Source organism: Erpetoichthys calabaricus, chromosome 13 (assembly GCF_900747795.2).
Source record: "Erpetoichthys calabaricus chromosome 13, fErpCal1.3, whole genome shotgun sequence".
Classification (NCBI taxonomy): domain Eukaryota; kingdom Metazoa; phylum Chordata; class Cladistia; order Polypteriformes; family Polypteridae; genus Erpetoichthys; species Erpetoichthys calabaricus.
In genome coordinates, this window is record NC_041406.2 from 44,547,217 (window position 1) to 44,567,169 (window position 19,953).

General features: G+C 33.2%; 1 protein-coding gene across 1 annotated transcript in view; it reads right to left on the reverse strand.

The window, feature by feature from the left end:
- The window catches only part of kcnh8 (potassium voltage-gated channel, subfamily H (eag-related), member 8), a 278,164-nt gene that overhangs the window by 95,705 nt on the left and 162,506 nt on the right, over window positions 1-19,953 (reverse strand). The window contains exons 7-8 of the mRNA XM_051936034.1: window positions 12,643-12,850; window positions 3,339-3,536 (exon numbers count right to left, since the gene is read on the reverse strand). Coding sequence (XP_051791994.1) covers window positions 3,339-3,536; window positions 12,643-12,850 — 406 coding nt within the window. The remainder of the gene's footprint in view (window positions 1-3,338; window positions 3,537-12,642; window positions 12,851-19,953) is intronic.

Sequence of the window (19,953 nt, forward strand, 5' to 3'; positions counted from 1 at the left end):
GCATAGTTGGCAGACGCTCCTTTAGCCCTCAAGAACACTTAAAAAGACAATCGCACCATTAAAATCCACCCAAACGTTGTTCAGTTTTTCCTTTCCAATTATATTTTATGGAGAATACGGTGAAGTTCCAGAGGTCTTCTGTGATTTGGTTGCTCCATGCACACCAAAGTAAACCCTGATTATCTTCATTCATGGCTAGAGGGTAATAAGGTAGTGAAAAGTTTTGCACTTCTGCCTCACTGGTTCATTCACTTTCTGTGTGGAGTTTTCATGTTTAGTAAATACCTACAAGAATTTTTCAAAGGTAGGCCACTTTTCCTCACTCGTCCAAAAACATGTTTTAAATTAACCTTGCACTGTCTTTTTTTTTGCTTGCGTTTCATTTTTCTTTGCTGTTTGAGACCAGATCAGTCAATTTTGATTGAATGAGGACATGTAAGTGTATGTGTATGTGCAAAGGGTCTGCAATGCACTAGTGTTCCATCTAGGGTTAATTCTTACCCGATACTACAGGAATAAGCTCTGACTTCCTTCAAAATTGCATTGGAATAAGCAGGTTGTGAAAATGGATCAATGGAAAAACAAATTAATGTGAAACATTTAAAGAATCAGCAGAAGTGTTGCTTCATGTCATTCGTGTTTGTATAAAGGTTGGGAACCATTTTATGAACAGCCCTACCAACTGTTCTCATTTGTACGCATTTCTGTTCTGATAAGCTTTCTGATTACTTTATTATTACCATAAACTTTCAAAATCTTTTTTGGTAATAATATAAATGTAGAAAAAATATATTACACAACATAAACTTGCTGTTAGAATTTGGGAGAATCTAGCTATTTTTTTTGTTTCCATTATTACTGTATTTTTCTGGCTTTGGTTGGGTTTCTGTTTTTTTGATTTGTTCTGTGGTAACTGTAATACCACAGGCGGAGGTCATCTCTGCATGAGATGTGAGAATGTGTTGTCATGCAGCAGGTGTTGTTGCCATTCAGGTACTTACATGCACTTACATGTGACATCTTGAATGCCATGATTATAAATTTATGTGTTAAACAAAGCATTGTATTTTGATGCTTTGTGTGATGATTTCAGAATCACATAAATAAAGTGTGTCAAACTCAGATCCTGGAAGGCCATAGAGGCCACAGGTTTTTGTTCCAGCCACTTTTTTCTTTATTTAAGAACAAAACATTACAGCAGACTGTAACTCATTTAAATAAATAATGTTAACATAGCATATGTACCAGTATGCTTCAAATTTATTACAAAGAAAAAACTGAACATTCAGCACACAGTACGAAAAGACAAAAAAAAACCCCACAGTAATACAAATAGACAGCCCCATCTATAATAGTTCTTTATATACGATAAAACAGCAAGTAGAGTAGGAAAGTTAAGCACTAGCATAATATGCATATTTTAGGATTATCTTGATGAGTTCTTGCCACAGTTTCCAAAAGGTCTGAATGGATCCTCTTAAACAGAATTGAATTTTTTTCTAGTTTGAGATATAATACATCTCGTTCCCACTGAGTTATAGAGGGTGGATTAGAATTATTTCAATTGGGCAAAATAGGCCTATGTGCTAGTTGTGTGGTTATAGGACAGCATAAACACTGCACTTTAATCCCATGTGCCAGTAGTCCAAATTTCATAATCAATGTGCTAGGAGTGATTTTAAAACCAGGGCGATCTGAGAGACGCACAAAAATGTTTGCCCAAAATGTTAATCCTAGAGCATTTCCAAAACATATGGCTTAGCAATTAAGGCTTGATAACAACACTCAATGGACACATTTTAGACAATTTTAATCAAGATATACAGTACGTGATTTATTAATTTCTATTAGCCTCCTTGACATTGGCTCTGAATTCTACGCAATTACAATTAACCATGAGTCAGACTCAGGGTGAGGTGTAATGATCCACTCTACATGTTTACACCCAAATAATGCTCAAGACAGTATTCTGCTGCCATATAGTGCATGTAAAAACATGGTGCACAAAATCATTAGTATTTCTATGTGTTTGAGTGAGTCAGAACCTCCAACTAAAAACACAAAGACAAATGAAAAGCCAGAAAGTTTTACAATTAACTAAAACTGAAACGTTGCTCGAATAGAGGAATAGTGATGACAATGTGAATTGGTCATCAGGTATTCACACATAAAGGGCAACTGATGCATAACACAGCACTCTAAGAGCAAATCAGTGTCATTTAACTGGTGAATTTGGTTGTAAAAATATTCAATATGGTGGAACAGTAACCACTGACAAAAATGCACAGTAATTGCGATCGAGTGCAAGGACAAGCAGGACAACAAACCTCTAAGTACTGTTCACAAAGCGGCAGCTTTCAATGTTTGTGTTAGGGGAAATGTGGAAGTCACCAAGCCTTGTGCTGGTATTTACATGTTTCTGTTACACATAATGACTTTTATCTTCAATGTTTTTGGCTCGTTTTCCTGGGGTAAAAATAACACTAAGATGACTACTTGAATTATGGCATGCTTGGCACCTATTGAACTAGAATGTGGTATATCAATGACTGAGCTCCATTCCTATCAAAATTTTTAATTGAGAGACCTCTTTGCCATTCTTTCCTAGGATAACTAAAGAGTTAATTCTTGGAAATATCTGTCACTATGATACTATCTTGTTATGGGCATGCATTACTTCCCAAAACAGAGGGTTTAGTGTATAAAATAACATGTCTGTGCATACATAAAACTTGTGGAAAAAACAGGGTTTTGCTAACTTCATAGAATAAATCTTGCCTGGTTTAGGTTTAAAAAAATCTAAATTACCCGTCTATTATTTTATCTATCTATATATCTCGCCAAATCATTTTCTTAACTCGCCTATCCTGAACAGGTTCATAGCTTGCTGGTGCCTGGCGGAAAATGGTGCAAGGCAGGAATCACTCCAAATGATCAATTAGAAAAGAATATACTGTGTAGTATCCATATATTTTCAAACATACTTAAAACTGTACTAATATATTTAATGTTCCATATAAACATTTACTGAATGAAATATTTTCTATTTATGGTATGACTTACATTAAATATTAACTTAATGTAATATTTTTACTTTATTGTACTGTTATCTTACAGGCTCTGTTAAACATGACACTTGAGTATTTATGAGCACAAGCACAGACTGGAACATTGGAAAACAACAAAATATAAAAGCTTGGATATTAGGGAAATTCTCATATATATTTAACCTAAAATAGTAAATTCTATATTAGTTTCATTTACTCTAATTGAAAATAAATGTTTATGTTTTTAACAGCACAGTTGTTTTGGTATCAAATACCTTAATGATGACATACCCCCAATTAGCATTGTGCAGATTGAAAATATCTTTTCAGCATCAGTATTAGCAGAGACATTCCCAAACCCAACACTGGTAAGGCTGCTTAGAGTGAAGTATAATGAGGCGATGTAGGCACTTCGAATGGTAGGACCTCCACGAGTATTATTATTAAAATATGGTGATTCCAATCTTTTTCCAAGCTCATGAAGCCAACCTTGGAGAAAAGAAAAACAATGTTATCAAGTGCAAAGGTTTTTATCACTTTAGAAAATTATAATCATTTGTAAAGTAATATTTTACACAAAAGTTATGTGAATTATAACATTTTTAAAGGAATATTTCACTCAAAAAATATATATATTTTATGTTACTTAGCCCATTTAGTTTGTAATGATGGCCAAGAAAAAAATTTAATCTCATGTTTTCATGCAGAAAAGAGATTTTTGATATTACAGTAATCCCTCGCTATATCGCGCTTTGACTTTCGCGGCTTCACTCTATCGCTGATTTTATATGTAAGCATATTTAAATATATATCGCGGATTTTTTGCTGGTTCGCGGATTTCTGCGGGCAATGGGTCTTTTAATTTCTGGTACATGCTTCCTCAGTTGGTTTGCCCAGTTGATTTCATACAAGGGACGCTATTGGCAGATGGCTGAGAAGCTACCCAACCAGAGCGCGTATTACCTATTAAATAAAACTCCTCAAATATATTGTGAGCACGGGGGCTGTTCGCACCCCTAGAAGATACAGCTGCTCCTCAAAAAACACTGAAAGATTACCTTCACATTGCTCTCTTCCTTGCTGGACTTATATGTGGCTGCTTTGTCAAGCGATATACTTCCTGCATGGTGCTTCGCATACTTAAAAGATCAAACAGCACGTATTGATTTTTGATTGGTTGACTTTCTCTCTCTCTCTCTCTCTCTCTCTCTTGCTCTGACATTCTCTGCTCCTGACGGAGGGGGTGTGAGCAGGGGGGCTGTTCGCACCACTAGATGATACGGACGCTCCTCTAAAAAAATGCTGAAAGACTACCTTTACATTGCTCCCTTCCTAGCAGCTGTGTTGTCCAGCAGTGCTTTGCTTACTTAAAAGCCCAAACAGCCCTATTGATTTCTGATTGTTTGCTTTTTTCTCTCTCTCTCTCTCTGACATTGTCTGCTCCTGACGCGCACTCCTTTGAAGAGGAAGATATGTTTGCATTCTTTTAATTGTGAGACGGAACTGTCATCTCTGTCTTGTTATGGAGCACAGTTTAAACTTTTGAAAAAGAGACAAATGTTTGTTTGCAGTGTTTGAATAAAGTTCCCGTCTCTCTACAACCTCGTGTGTTTCTGTGCAAATCTGTGACCCAAGCATGACAATATAAAAATAATCATATAAACATATGGTTTCTACTTCACAGATTTTCACCTTTCGCGAGGGGTCCTGGAACGCAACCCCCGCGATCGAGGAGGGATTACTGTATACATTTATGGTGACCAATGCTGAACAACAGCAAACAATATGAAAACAACCATAAACAAATATTTAATTTGTTGTGTTGCATAATCCACATGTGAAGTTATCCAATCACATGCTCACAATACCCCAAAAATATGCATTTTTTATAAAAATATTTACTTCAGAAAAATGTGCTTGTGAACTAGAATTGAACACATTTAGACAAGAACAAGCATTTGAATTGTACAGCCACCTCCCATTACATATATACATATCCACAACTGGTGTACCCCGGATTTAGTGGCAAGCTGTGAAACTGCAAGGGCATGTTGACTTTCGCTTGTTAAAGCATCTTGAAAATGCACAAGCATGAGGCATGTCATCTTCATGTTACTGTTTTCACTAGGTTTTCGTTAACTTTTGATCTTTAGCTGTACACATCTCTTAGTGAACTTTGCACTGCCAATATCATGTGAAATGCAGTTTTAGCCAATGAATTAGCTGTTACTGGCTGAACTCATGACGAATAAATGAGGGAGCAGAGACAGGTCTTCAGTTTAAATGCTTGGACCGGTCTTAACGCATTCCGTTTTAGTTTACTACAATCAATAAAAATCTTGAGCCAAGCAGATGCCATACTAGGATGTTATTCAGCCATCTACTATGCAACTGTTGAGGTTATTAAAGACAGATTGAGACTATAAGCGTTCCTCAGATGCCTGACAAAGTATGGGTATTGGTGACTCTTCTTGAACATGGGAAATATGCTATATAAATAAAATGTATTATTATTATTATTGTTAATGGCCAAAATGTGTTTTGCCCACTTCAGTTCTTCAATGATTGTTACTTCAAGAAATTTAAGGTGACTCACATTCTTAATGGCATCCTCTCTAATGTAGATAGGTGTGTGATCTTCCTTCTAGTTCCTGATGACTATGAACAGCTCTTTGGTTTTACTGACATTAAAGGTGGAACAGTATTGCCAGATCAAAGGTTTTCACCCCCAGTTGTGGGCGCCTTTTTTAAAAACAACACAGCATTTTGGGCTGTTTTTCATACCTCATCCTCTGCTCTATTAGCATGCTTTTCCAACATTGGGGACCACACAATATGCTGCTATTCAAACCTTTTATTTTTACTTTACCATTCTCAAATTTCCCGTACCTAATCTATATCTCTGAAATCTCACATGTGGACCCCCCTTTCCGTCCCATTTTACTTGTGTTTCGTATAATCAGTCATAGTGGCGCTTCCCTGGACTTTACACAACTGCTAAGAAAACTCCATACAGTAAATTATTCAACAAGTACAAAGAACATACAAGTGCAAAGTCAAAGTTAAGGATAACTTTCTTTAACTTGTTTGCAACACAATCCTTTTAAAAACTTATTCAGTTGTCTAATTTTATTTAAAATTGTTAGGAAAATGCAGTAGTTGCATTTTACATTAGAACAGAAGCATGGCAGCAAGTCAAAAATCTGAACATTTTTTGCGACCAGCATTTCAAAGCATGTCACCCTATATGTGTTCTACTGGACAGCTTCTCACAGAAGCATGAAGAATTGTTCTAATTCATGCTACCTCTGGATGTCTTATTTATTTACTTCAGAGGATACACACCATCTGCTTTTTCTCAGCTTTCACAGCTCCCTGTTATCTCATTCCAGATTTGTCTCTAACATCATTAAGATACTGTTTAGCTAAGGAAAATATCATGTTTAATGTATTGTAAGTTAATACCAAACCTTTTTGTATATCTGGACTCAGGTTATTTTATATGTGAAAACACTAACTGCACAGAGTCACTATCTCAGTGTGTGGCATTCAAACAATATACAACTAAATTTCATGGAAAATAAAAAATAAAAAACTTACATTTTTTAGGAGTAGATTTTCATTCAGTTTCATATCATTTTAATCACTTCCCTATCCTGTTTCCATCATCAGTGCTCAAGCTTAACCAATGTGTTCTTTTTGGTTTGAGTTAGTGGTCTGTCTAACTATCTGACCACTGTCAAGGGAAGGGGAAAGTGTTGAAAAATCCTTTCAAAAAATGAGGGGGCAATAATGTTCATTAGGAGGAGCAATGCCACCTTATTTTCCCCCGTGTCCCCAGGCCTAACCTTACATACTCTCTGATCTCTAAAAGCTCAGCTGACAGTGCAGGTGGTCCTTAAGACTAATTTATACTTTATGTGGAGGCAAATGTCTTATTTCCCATAGGCACAAACTAACACAGTCAATCAAAAAGAAGAAAAGCTCACAACCTCAGCTACGTCCCATTCTGCCCTACTACACAGTAGAGATGCAAAAATGTGAAGAAAAAAAAATTGACACAATCACTCTTGATTGGTCCAACATGTTTCACACTGTTGTGAATTACTTTGTGTTGTTTCCTACTACGCTGTGCTGATAAAGACTCGAACACATAATGTAATGTCACTGCCTTTTAGAGGAATCATAGGCCACAAGATCTTTTAGCTACTAGAGGTTAAAAGGGATACTCTTTATAAATCGAGATACCACATTTCCTCCCGAGAAGAGTATTAGATTCTTAATTTTTTTTTTGTATTTTTGAATATCGCTATTCAATGAAGCACTCAGTATAAGAATTATTCACAGTACTTATTTATAGTTTCAAACCAATAAAATGAAATTGTTTCTTTCATGTAAACATTGTCAACATTGAATTGTACAGTAACTACTTAAGGCTTGCTGAACATTTCTGTATCAAAATGTATCAACTTGCAGTAAAGAACAAAAAAAACTGAATAAAATTATTTTATTAGTTATACTAGTTGTTTTAAAAAAGATTCAAATTAAATCTGACTTTAGCTTAAAAATGACACAAATAATGAACAAACGAGACTGTAACAACAGTCAAATTTCACTGAATTATTTCTATTAATGTACGTAATTTGCTTTATTATTTTTATGTGGTTACATTTGTTTGTCTCCTGTATTTCTTATTTCAAATGGAAGATGTCACTAAAGGGTGAAGTGGATAGGACTTTCATAAAGATAGCTATGATGAACAAATGAGACAAAGTAGTGACACTGATGTCAAAATAACACGGGGCACCTTATTTTACCTGCAGATTAACGAATTGAGAAAATTAAATGTATTTTTTCTTCTTTCCTTTTCTTAGAACCTGTTTTGTAAACTCTTTACAGACAGTCTTCGATGGTAAGAAAGAGTCTGAAATGGTTATCATTAAAAGGATAAACAAAATCAGGTTTGCCTGCCACAGTACACAAGTCAGACAGTCAAAGAGGTTGCAGTGGCACAGGCACAACTAGCTGCTTTTCCAAGGATTTGTCAATTAAAAACCCAACAAATTTACATTTTATTTTATTTTGTTCTTGCCCTGTCATAAGTACCACGTTCAGCAAATGGCTAGTGTAATATAAAATCTAATTAGAGCAATGCAAATTTACTTACACAGAGAAGCAACAGTATAAAAAAAATATTTTATTATTATAAGCATAATTCAAAGACTGAGAGTCTGAGTGACATGTACTGAAGAGTATCTATCACATTTTTTTAGATTTAAAGTCACTGCTTAAGAAAGCAGGCTACCTTGAATATGTAACAACAAAAATAGCACCAGCTCCTTAAATGTTACTGAGCTCCAAAATGATGACAACTGTGGAAAAATTAGAAATACTATAACTATACTATAACCATTGTCATCATCATTTTCTGAGACATTTGTCCTTTATTATTCAAATAACTTTTTATCATAAATATTCTAAATTTAGCACTCAAAGAGAGCAGTGCACACACATTTCCAGGATGGAAGATAATGAAGGATGATGCCATACAAAGCTACTGTAGGCACAAAATGAGACTTGATGAAGGGTAATGTCTGAATCAAGTCGGGTAAAGGGTAATATGATATGAAGCCTGATGAGATTAATGTTTAACACAAACCTAAAAAAGGTTGAGGCAAGAAAAAATGAAAGACTTGAGGATGGTTGCGGCATTATTCATGCAGTAGTTAAGAATGACAATGGCGTTCTGAGCATATTCTACAATATACTACATACATAAGTAAGCATTATTTCTGCAATAATTGTTAATTTAAAAAGTGATTTTTTAATTTTAAAAGCATTATAGGAACCATGTGCATACTATGACATTCATTCTAGAATACTGAATACTTGCAACCTTTATGCTCAGTTTCTGAAGCATCTGAAATTTTCATAGGATAGAAAAAGTGTTCAAATTATTCTTTAGCTGAAATAATTAGTTTTCTCGCACTGAAATTCTTGTTTTAACATAATATAAAATAGAAATAAAAGAATACAAACGTTTAAATCAAAGAATGACTCTCCTTTCTTGCCTATATCAGTTTTTTATACTATAGTGTCAAACAAAACTAGAGCCTGCCTTGGCAATCTTAGGATGAAGGCAGGAAACAGAGCGTACTACCCCATGTTCCTTCATATTGTTTCAAATCAGAGTTGATAATCAAACCCCTGTCCCCCTCTCTGGGAGTTAGCCCTTATGTCGAAGCATTCAGTTTTTACTTACTTCTATTTCACAGGCTGTTTTCTGTAAGCAGGCCTGGTATATTTTTGTAATGTATTTTTGTAGTGTTTGGATTCTTAATCTAAATGCAGAGTTCATTTTAGGAACTATTTTTCAATCAATATGTATTTTAATCCACTCTCTTACCACTTTTGAAAGATGTACCTTTAGGTTAATTGGCAATTTTTATTTGGCTCAGTGTGAGGGAGTGTGTGATCTGACCCTGAAAAGAAAACAGATCTTATAAATGGTTCATTCCACCCATATGCCTGATGCAACTTTGAATCGCACAAGTGCGATTGAGAATGTTAATTTAGAAGGTATGTCATTTTCTGTTCATTCAGACAATCTTAATTTGCCTTTAACTTAAAAAAGACTTTCTGCTCTGTTATACTTTATGAATCACCTAAGGAATATATTAAAAACTTTTTCGACAGACATAAACTTTAAGGTTATATTAATTAAAAGCTTTGTTAGACGAGCACTAGTTATAAATAAATTATTTAAATTTAGTGCATTTTAAACTTGAATTTGGATAATACACTTCTATAAAGCTAAGGTTTTCATTAAAACTTGATCACTGAAGATATACCATGTTTTGAAAGCGGAATTGTCAAGACAGCACCTAGTGCAGGAGAGCTCGTGTTTGGTCCTAGAGGAATGCAGTAGATTTAATTTGAACACAGTTTTTTAATAAGAAGTCAATCTTTATAGATAAAGGAACTTGTATTGATTACATGGCTTTCATTCTAATACATCAGATTATTCTTATACTGTTGATTTTTCTTTTCACAGAATTGCATCCAAATAATTTGAGACCAACAGCAGAATTATAAAAGTATATCTCTCATTTATTTTCCTGTTCCTTTTCTTTCCAGATATTTTATTGAAAGATGATACTCCATGTTGAAATGAGACAAAGATATTGTAGTTCTGGTAAATTAGCAGAATTAACATGCATCCATTATGAAAAGGTGAAACATAAGTCAGAAAACACAAAAAATTAATATTTTGTCAAGATAAACCAAAATGCTAAATCACAGTCAAAATAATGTTGCAAAAAGAACTGAATATCGGGTAAAGAGAAAGTGAACATAGTGACCTTTATGCTGTCAAATGCTGACATCATGAGTTGTGACCTCTGATCTAATTACCATAACAACACCATAATAACAGACACCACAAAATGGCGGTGGCCATAAAAAACAAAATAGAGTCGGTAGAAGATACAAATAAATTCTAACTACAATAAAAATAATGTGAAACAGAAAATTAAGATCAGAATTTAATTCAACATTTCTCTAAACACTATAATAATGATTTAAGAATGTAAAAGAGTAAAAAAATATAAACAGCAAATAACCACAACAGTTAGAAGGTGCGCTTCCAGTTCCTTCATAATTTACATCTCATTATTAATTGGCTACTGGTTAACAAAAACAGGAACCAATCTGCTTAAATCCACTTGAATCAGCTTTAGAGTAAAAGACTCAATTAAATGGTATGAACTTTGACAACTGAGTTCACTAAAATGAAACACAAAAATATTCATAAGTGATAATTGCTTCAGTAGTAATAATAGGTTTTTAATTAAGAAACTGGGGTGGAACAAAAAAAAGCATACGGCCACTGTGGTCCTCCAGGACCTGACAATACACACTGTCTCTGCTCAGATAGGGTCTCATATAAATACATATTTTTAACTTAAAATTTTGTGTACAACATACATACATAATTTATTATCTGTAAACACTATACAGTATTTCAAGGCCTGATTTTAAATAAAGATTACTTCCATCCATCCATCCATTTTCCAACCCGCTGAATCCAAACATAGGGTCACGGGGGTCTGCTGGAGCCAATCCCAGCCAACACAGGGCAGGAACCAATCCTGGGCATGGTGCCAACCCACCGCAGATAAAGATTTCCTGACCTTAGTAAAAATTTGTTAAAGGTTTTTTAACATGGTGTAAGGGAACAACTCCCTCATGTGACTTCATACAATATATTCTTATCTGATCAAGCACTAAAGTAAAACAAAACAAAACAATTGTCAACATAGTTGATTGACTGCACTTCACCACATACACTCGCACATATAATTCATAACTGCCAGCTCATCTCTTTGTATCTTTCCAAAAAGAATCTGTCTGAAAATATCACAAAAGCCTGAGTTATCATATCTCATCTTAAAAAATTCTAAAAACAGCAGTTTCCAAAAATCTACTTACATTGGCCCATAAATGGATTTGTATAAATAGCTAAATTAAAAGATAGTTCCAATTGTTATTTTATAGAAGAAAATCTAAAATGAATCTGGTAGCATAAAGCAAACAAGAGAAATTATTAAAAATGATTTTATGCATTTAGAAACCTGACAATTAACCTTGGAAATTGAAAGAAGGTATAGATTCGAGGTGCTCTGATTAATCCAATGTTGAAAGATGTTGGGTAACAATTACAACTGCTAAACAGTCTACAGTTTTAAAGCACTCTAAAACCAACTTTCATGGCAAGTGCACATAGACTCTTTCCACATGTATTCTGAATTTGAGGCAGAAAATAACCAAGTAAAAGAATGTATATTTTACTGTAATACCATATAAACTAACAATAAAAGGTGGCCATAAACATTGGATTCAGAACAAAATAAAGCGTGATGACACCAAGAATGTCTACTTTCTGGATGCCTTTTACAAAATAAATAAGTAAAGGCTTTTAAATAATTACAAACACAAAAGGAAAAATGATACAGGAAAAAGGTCAAAAATCTTGAATATGAAAAGTATGAATAGTCAGAAGAACGACCAAACCAAACTGATAAACAAAAATAAATAGTAAAAAACAACCGCTCTTTACTTCTTAGTCACCATTCAACCAAGAGAACTTATACTGAAGTAAAAAAACAATTAAAACTTTAAAGATGCAATCACAAACACAACCAATTTTAAAAGTAAAAACACTAAGTATTTACAAAAGTTAACAATATATTTTGTTTGAAATGTGTTTTCTTTTTTTACTACAAACCTAGTAAGTTATGAAACAAAAAACAAAAGAAAGGCAGCTTTTTATTATAAAACAGACACTGTGAGAAGCGATTATCAAAGAATTTTGAGCTGTGGTAAAGAATTTTAATGGTGATTGTCTTGCAGTTTTATACAGACACAGAGGCAGTTCTAGAAGATGATTAAGTGTAGAATTTATACAATATTACAAAATGAATGCTTTACACTAAAAATATGTTTATGCATAGAATTCAGAGTCTTTTAAACAGTATCAACATTACACAGAATAATCAATTTACTATTAAAATTAATTAATATAAAAATGTCTTACCAATATCCCACGTAAATGGATTATTAGCATCCATCTCCATTCTTCCAATGACATACCAGATGCATGCCATCCAGTGGGCCACTAAGGCAAACATTGACATAAGCAGTGTAAGGACTACAGTACTGTGCTGAGAATAACGATCCAATTTCTGCAGCAACCTTAAAAGTCTTAACAGCCGAACAGTTTTCAAAAGGTGAACTAGTGAAACCTAAAAAGTAAAAATCAATAGGCTCTTTTTAATCATGGGCATAACTGATTTAACATAAAATGACTGATAAAACCCTGCTAAGGAAAGTAAACATTGTGTTGTTGGTTATAGATGTGTAAAGGTTCACAAATATTACAACATAAACATTGATATTTAATTTAGAATATAACAGTCAAAACTAAAATACATCTTGAATTTACTTTAAGGCACAGTCACATTTCTGTTTTCAAGTGTTAACATATTGTGTTATGCAATCAAGACAAACCATGTTAAAATAAGATCATCTAGGAAATAAGATGACAACTGTTTTTAAATTAGCAATAATTGTTTTTCAATATTTTGTACAACTATCATAAAAAAGATTAATTTTAAATATCACATACTGTACATTAACACTTACAAAAGGCAGAAGCTTTAATTATTCTTTAAATGTCAAAAACTGGAATTGGTTCAGCATACACTGTGCTGGCAATTGAAAAGCTGTTCTTATAATGTACAACTGTATCTTTTTAAATTTTATTATGGCTTGTTAAACATTCAAGTTAGTTAAGTAACATTTCTACAATTTAAATATTTATCTCCAATGGAAAATTCAAAATTCCCATCTTAAATAATTGACGTTTATATATTTGTGAAGCTAGCTTATAGTTTTTAAAAGTGTGCAAGCATTATCTCATACTGTGCTCAATTCCAAACTCATTGTTTTTTTTGTTTTTGTTCTTTATTTCGTCTTATACGATTTCTCGTATTAGAAATTTGTTAGTTTTTGCATACCCCTTGGGGTTAGAGCGCAGGGTCAGCCATTGTACAGCGCCCCTGGAGCAATTACAGGTTAAGGGTCTTGCTCAAGGGCCCAGCAGAGTAGGATCTCTTTTGACAGTGACGGAGATTCGAACTGGCAACCTTCTGGATACCAGCGCAGATCCTTAGCCTCAGAGCCACCACTCCGCCCCATATTGTTACTCTTCCTTTTACCAGTTAATCTTTAAGTACAATGAGAGTACCCCTAATGTAAAAATAAAAACAAAATCCTCAACAAATAACTTCAAACGTCAAATATACCACAGTGCACATAGATAAAACCTCTGACAGAAAAGTGTACATTGTTATTCTGATGGCTTAATGTGTCATGTAAAGAAAACCTTCTTTAACAGTCTATTAACAGGTATTTTTGAAAATGTTAATTTTAAAAGATGGATATTGTTTGAGATGATCTGTTAATATTCAGTGAAAATGATAACTGTGTGTAATTAAGAACTAGAACATCTAATTATTCAAACTGATGGCATGAGCTATTTTAGCAGCAGTCATAAAGCAAAGTTTTTTGTTTTGCTACTTACTATATACTATTAAAACCTAGCTTTGTTTCTTCAGTTTATTAAAATCTTTCAATATATTTGTTATTTTTGAAAACAAATATACACACAAATAATATTTAGTCACATTTGGTAAATGTGCACACTTCACCTTCATTGTAACATATTGTCTTCTGTAATACGCAAAGTATTACAGCACATAATTTCAAGATTTTAAAGTCTTGCTTGACTAACAAACATATTTAATTAAAGGTATTCAAAAAGCCTAAAATCAATTTAGGGTTCTGTGTGACTTCGTTAAATATATTACAAAAGCTCCTTTCTGTTTTAGAAAATATGACATTTCCACTTCTATTAATCTCACAGAATGATTATGGAAAGGCTTCTGGAGTCTGTATCATTTCATCATTTTAATTTGAAAGTGTTAATATCATAAAAGAAGTAAGGCAAAATGACACCTTTTATTGGCAAACCATAAAGATTACAACATGCAAGCTTTAGAGGCAACAAAACTGCCTGAAGAAGGGGCCTGAGTTGCCTCGAAAGTTTGCATGTTGTAATCTTTCTAATTAGCCAATAAAAGGTGTAATTTTGCTTAACTATATCCATAATGGCTAACACGGTACAACACCCTAGTACTATATCATTAAAGAAGAAATAGTAAATACACTAAAACTATGTGTATAGTACATAATTAGACATTGTTTCTTTAAGAATAAAAAGAAGACTGCATATAGAAGTGAATGCCCTTATAGTGAATTATATTTTTTAATAAAGTGTTTACTCAATAATATGAATAGTAAATGTGTGTAATCACAGCTGATTATTATTGTAAAATAAAGTTCAATTCAAGCATCAAGAAGATGATCTGAAATAAAGATTAGTGGGTACAGTGGGCATTCTCAGCCAGAATCTGGTTTTAAAAACATGGCTACATATGGTAACGTAGTTTAGTTTCGATATACTTGAACATAAGTTGTTATTAGGTGATTCCATGGCAAAATAGGAAGCACTGCTGATTAACTCACATCTCAAACTATGTCTCTTAGGAAATCTTTTGGGGAAGCTGACTTCTGCTCACTGTCTAAAGTCGTGCCATATGGTTTATTAGTGACTATGAGTTAGCCTTGTACTCTCGATCATGAGCTTGTGCACGAGTGTATACTAAACCCGAGTTCCACAGAGCTCTTTTTGCCTTGTTAGTTGGAATAGAGTTTGACTTTGTATAATCTTGGACATGGTCATTCAAGATTGGCGAATATAGATGAAGGTTTTACACTGATTCATGAATACTGAAAAGAAAAGTGGTGATGAATCAATGCATCATAGATAATAGAATACTATGGTTTTGGAATAAAATATTTTAGCAGAGAAATGTTGATTATTTCTATGTAATAAGATAATGTACTTCGTTAGAAACAAAGAACATGTGATCATGAACAAACTGCACAGAACACATGTACAGTATTATTTAAACCTTTAAAATGTACATTTTTTTATCTGGGACAAATTTTTTTTCATCATTTCTTTTCTTAATGGGATTTTCTTTTTTTTTTGTTTGTTATTTGTTGACACAAATTATTTTATAAAATTGAAGGAATATTAGTAAAATTAGTGTATAATGAATGCATTTTCCACTTTTCCACTCTAGATACTACTTAAGTATGTGAGGTTGCAGGGAAATATTAAAGTACATTTTAGAATAAGTCTTTCAGCTTAACTGAAATTTTGGGAGGCATTATGGTACAGTAGCAGTGCCGAGACCATTTTCATAAGACTGGTTTAAAGTCCTGGTTCTCTTGCCATCAGTATGGAATCTCATTGTTGTTCCTACTACCAACACTTCTCATACTTGAAGCAGTAAGCGATGAATGTTCTTAGATTAATTTTTCCTTTTAAATGTTTGAAATGGTCCTCTGTTTTTAGAATGCACACTTACTGTAAGTAATGTACCTAGACTAACCTCTAAACCACTTAATGTCAAAATACAACATTGAACTGTCAAACATTATTTTAATAAGTACAATCACCAGCACATATGAAAATTACATATAATTACCTGAGATATTAGATAATATAGGGGGGTACAGACGAGATCCTAAAGAGCTAAACCACAGGCCCCTTGTGACAGTTGTAACAGATGCATTCTAATAGGGTTTATTAACTTATTTTTTGCTGTTTTTCTTAAATTAATAATGTAACATTCTCAAACTCAACTACCTTTGTACCTTTTGTGAAAGTGTTTATTTGATATTTGGACTTCAGTCTTCACACATTATACACTTCATGTCTACATTTTCTCAATTATTACTAAAATATGAAAAACGTTTCTGTTTTAGTTATATATTCAATAATTCCTGCCTCACACTTCCTGTCATCCACATTTACATAGATCGTTGTAGAAACAACACACGTTAAATATATGTATTCCAAATGACAATATATTATTTACCCTCTATAATTCCAGGCACCTCACACCCAGATAAACAGACTTGAGCTGAGAGAACTTCAGCTGTGTCAGTGGGGGATGGGATAGCAGGCTGCTTGTTGCTTGTGCTGATTGACACATTTGCAAAACAAAAGACGCTGAATGGAGAGGTGTGAAGGAATTTAAGGTGGCTCGGGATTCTGAGTTTTTTTGTAGGCTTCAGGGATTCTAGTATTAAAAATATCCTGAAATATTTTTTGATATATTTCAAACTAAAGTTATATGCATTTTAAAAATTGTGAAATTCATTTTAATATATCTCAAAATCACGTCTTGTGAAATTTCCTATTCCTATTTCAAAAGGTATTTCTTGAAGTACCTCTTACTATATCTTACTGTAAATACATTCTGGGATATCTCTAAATGCTAATTTACCTTGCTCTAACTAACTTTTGTCATTCTGTTATTCTAATAAGTATGGCAGTTCATCACGAGTCAGAACTTCTATACTAAAGGCAGTGAAAATTGGAACTGTTAAAGAAAACTTTTTATGTTATTTTGAAAAAAGAGCAATATGAGCAATCAAATTTACATGTTTCAAGTCAATATTCAAGGTACCCCTTTTGACAAAAATAAAAAATGATTTGAAATAAAGATCCATACATTTTGTTTTTGCTTTGCTGTGCTCTAAAGCTTGAAACACTTTGTCATTGCCATCTGTGTTTCAACTTTGAAAAACACCAGTTGCACCACAGATGTTTTGTGTCTCGTAAATCTGACCTAAGTGTATTTTCAGAACCAAGTATGTAAGTGTGATGCAGTGGTAGCCTAATGTAAATTGAAAGCCATGTTACCTCCTTAAAGATCTTTCACAAATCCCTAAATTAGATGGGACACTTCATTTATTTTCTATCTATATTTCTGTGTTTTTTAGCCAGATGTAATTTTTTTTGTCAACCTGCAGTATTCCTGTGTAAAATATTATTAGAATTCATAGGCACAAACTCATAAAATCGGAATGAACTTTAACAATATATGTTTTCTCATTACCAAGGATTGCAAAAGATCTGGGCTGAGCAAATATTTCAAGAACAGAAACCATGGAGCAAATGTTCTCTTAAGTCATATTCAGATGTTCCTTTTATTATTTTAAGAAGTATATTATATAAGGAATCTGTTTCTTGTTTTCAAAAGACTATTGACTAATTCAGAGAGTTTTTACGTCTGTTTAATTAATTACATGCAAGATTATACCTGTGCAACGTCAATTTAAAAAATAATTTGTGAAGTTAATTTAAATGATGACACACACGAATTTTCAGTACTTCAAATTAAGACTATTAATACTATTCTGGTTATACCAATACAGTACAGTAACTTTTAGGAATACACTTCTGCAATGCAATATTTTGCTCTATTTTTATTTATCGTGTTTTATAAACAGTAATTAATTCATACCACAGTTGGTGTCTCTGGACCATTTCTTACAGAAGGTATTATGACTGCTACTGAAATGAAGACAATGTAAAATGTGTTCATGTAATAGCAACTTTATTATTACGGTACATGGAGTATGTCTGATTATTTAATAATAATTTAATCTTTGAGAGAATAGTGGCAGTGTCACTTAACTCTTAACAACAGTAATCTACACTAATTTGACAATTACATATTTTTTATTGGTTGCTTTTTAGATATCTCTAAATCAATTACAGATATCTTAAAATACAATTAAGATATTTGTAAATACTTTCAAGATATCTGCATAAACAGGTCTTAAAGATATTTTTAAATTATTTAAACCATTTAAGGATAATTGAAAATGATTTTAATATATCTCTAAATTATAATTTACATTCTTTTTTACTAGAATTTATCACTGAAAGGTATGTTACCATCTTTAGCCATTTAAAAATATCTTTAAATGAATTCCAGACATCTTGAATTGATTGAAAGGTAACTTTAAATGTTTGAAATATATCGCTAAAAGGCCCTGCACTTTAAATGAAATACAGGTGTCTTTAAATTGCTTCATTTTATTTAATTATACATTAAGGAAGAGTCCAGTCATTTATTCATTTATTTATATACAATATGTTACTATGAAAATAATGCAAAGCATTATTTACATCCTCAGTAAACTCCACGTGCAGCAGCATGTGTCTAGTCTGTCTTAAAATATGTAAGTGCTAAAATGGCAAAGAGAAGAAACCAGGAAGGAGGTGGGAGGCGGTGGATGAGTACAGTATGTGGCTATGTTAAAAGACTGTCAAAATACTAAGGGTTTAGAGACTATGCAATGGATGTACTGACTGTTTTGTGTATGGACAGATCATGACACTAGACTCATCTTTATGTTTGCAGTCTCAACAATGCAGTGGACGCCTTAATGTAAATTATTGTCAAATAATGCCATAAACAAATGATGATGAGTGTTGGTATTAGGATCAGAAATGTAATACAGAAGGGACACCTTCAACATGTTTTCATAGCCAAAAAGACCATAGTGGCAAGGGACAATACAACAAGACAGGAGCCAAAAGAAAATAAGATAAAAGACTGTGTTTATAATGCATTTGTAGATGTATGTCCTGCGTAGAAAAAAGGCAAAGGGGCTCACAAAGAGTTCACATTACATAAGGTGTCACATACGAGAGAACACCTGCATATCACTGTTAGCCTAGAAACCGATGCATTTTCATTACAAATGAACCTAGACACTGGCACAACAGTTTCTTTCATTTCAACAGAGACATATGAGGCAATGCTAAACCACTTACCTCTGGTTCTAACGGTCATTACTTTGAGAACATACACTGGGGAAACTCTGTGCCTACAGGGAGTTGTGGATGCACAAGTGAGAATGAATGAGTAAACTGTCATTTTCAAATTATATGTAGTAAAGAGTAATCAATCACCACTGTTTGGAAGAGAGTGGTTGACCGTAAACGGAATAATAGTATCATTGTCTTTTTAAATGTAATGACAGCCAGGACATAACAGTTTTATTTTTTCAAAACAACATTTTTGTTTCATATGCAGTATATGACTGAGTACAAAATGCTGTTTGATTTGATCAGCTGCAGCCTAAGGTGACCAATAACACTAAACATGGCAAGCTATAAGCTTTCTTTTAGTTCGGGTAGGGTTTATTTTGCAGCTACAATAAACCATTGATTTCTTAAACCCCAAGCGCACGTCTGCTCCATTGTGAAACGCATATTGGTGTTGGAGGCAGGATACGTGTTTGGTGAATAGATGAAAACAAAGGCTTATAAAGTGTGCTTCAGTTTAGACAGAAAGAGTTTTAGCAACATACATAAGATTCAAGAAAATATATTCTTTGGCATCAGTCTTTT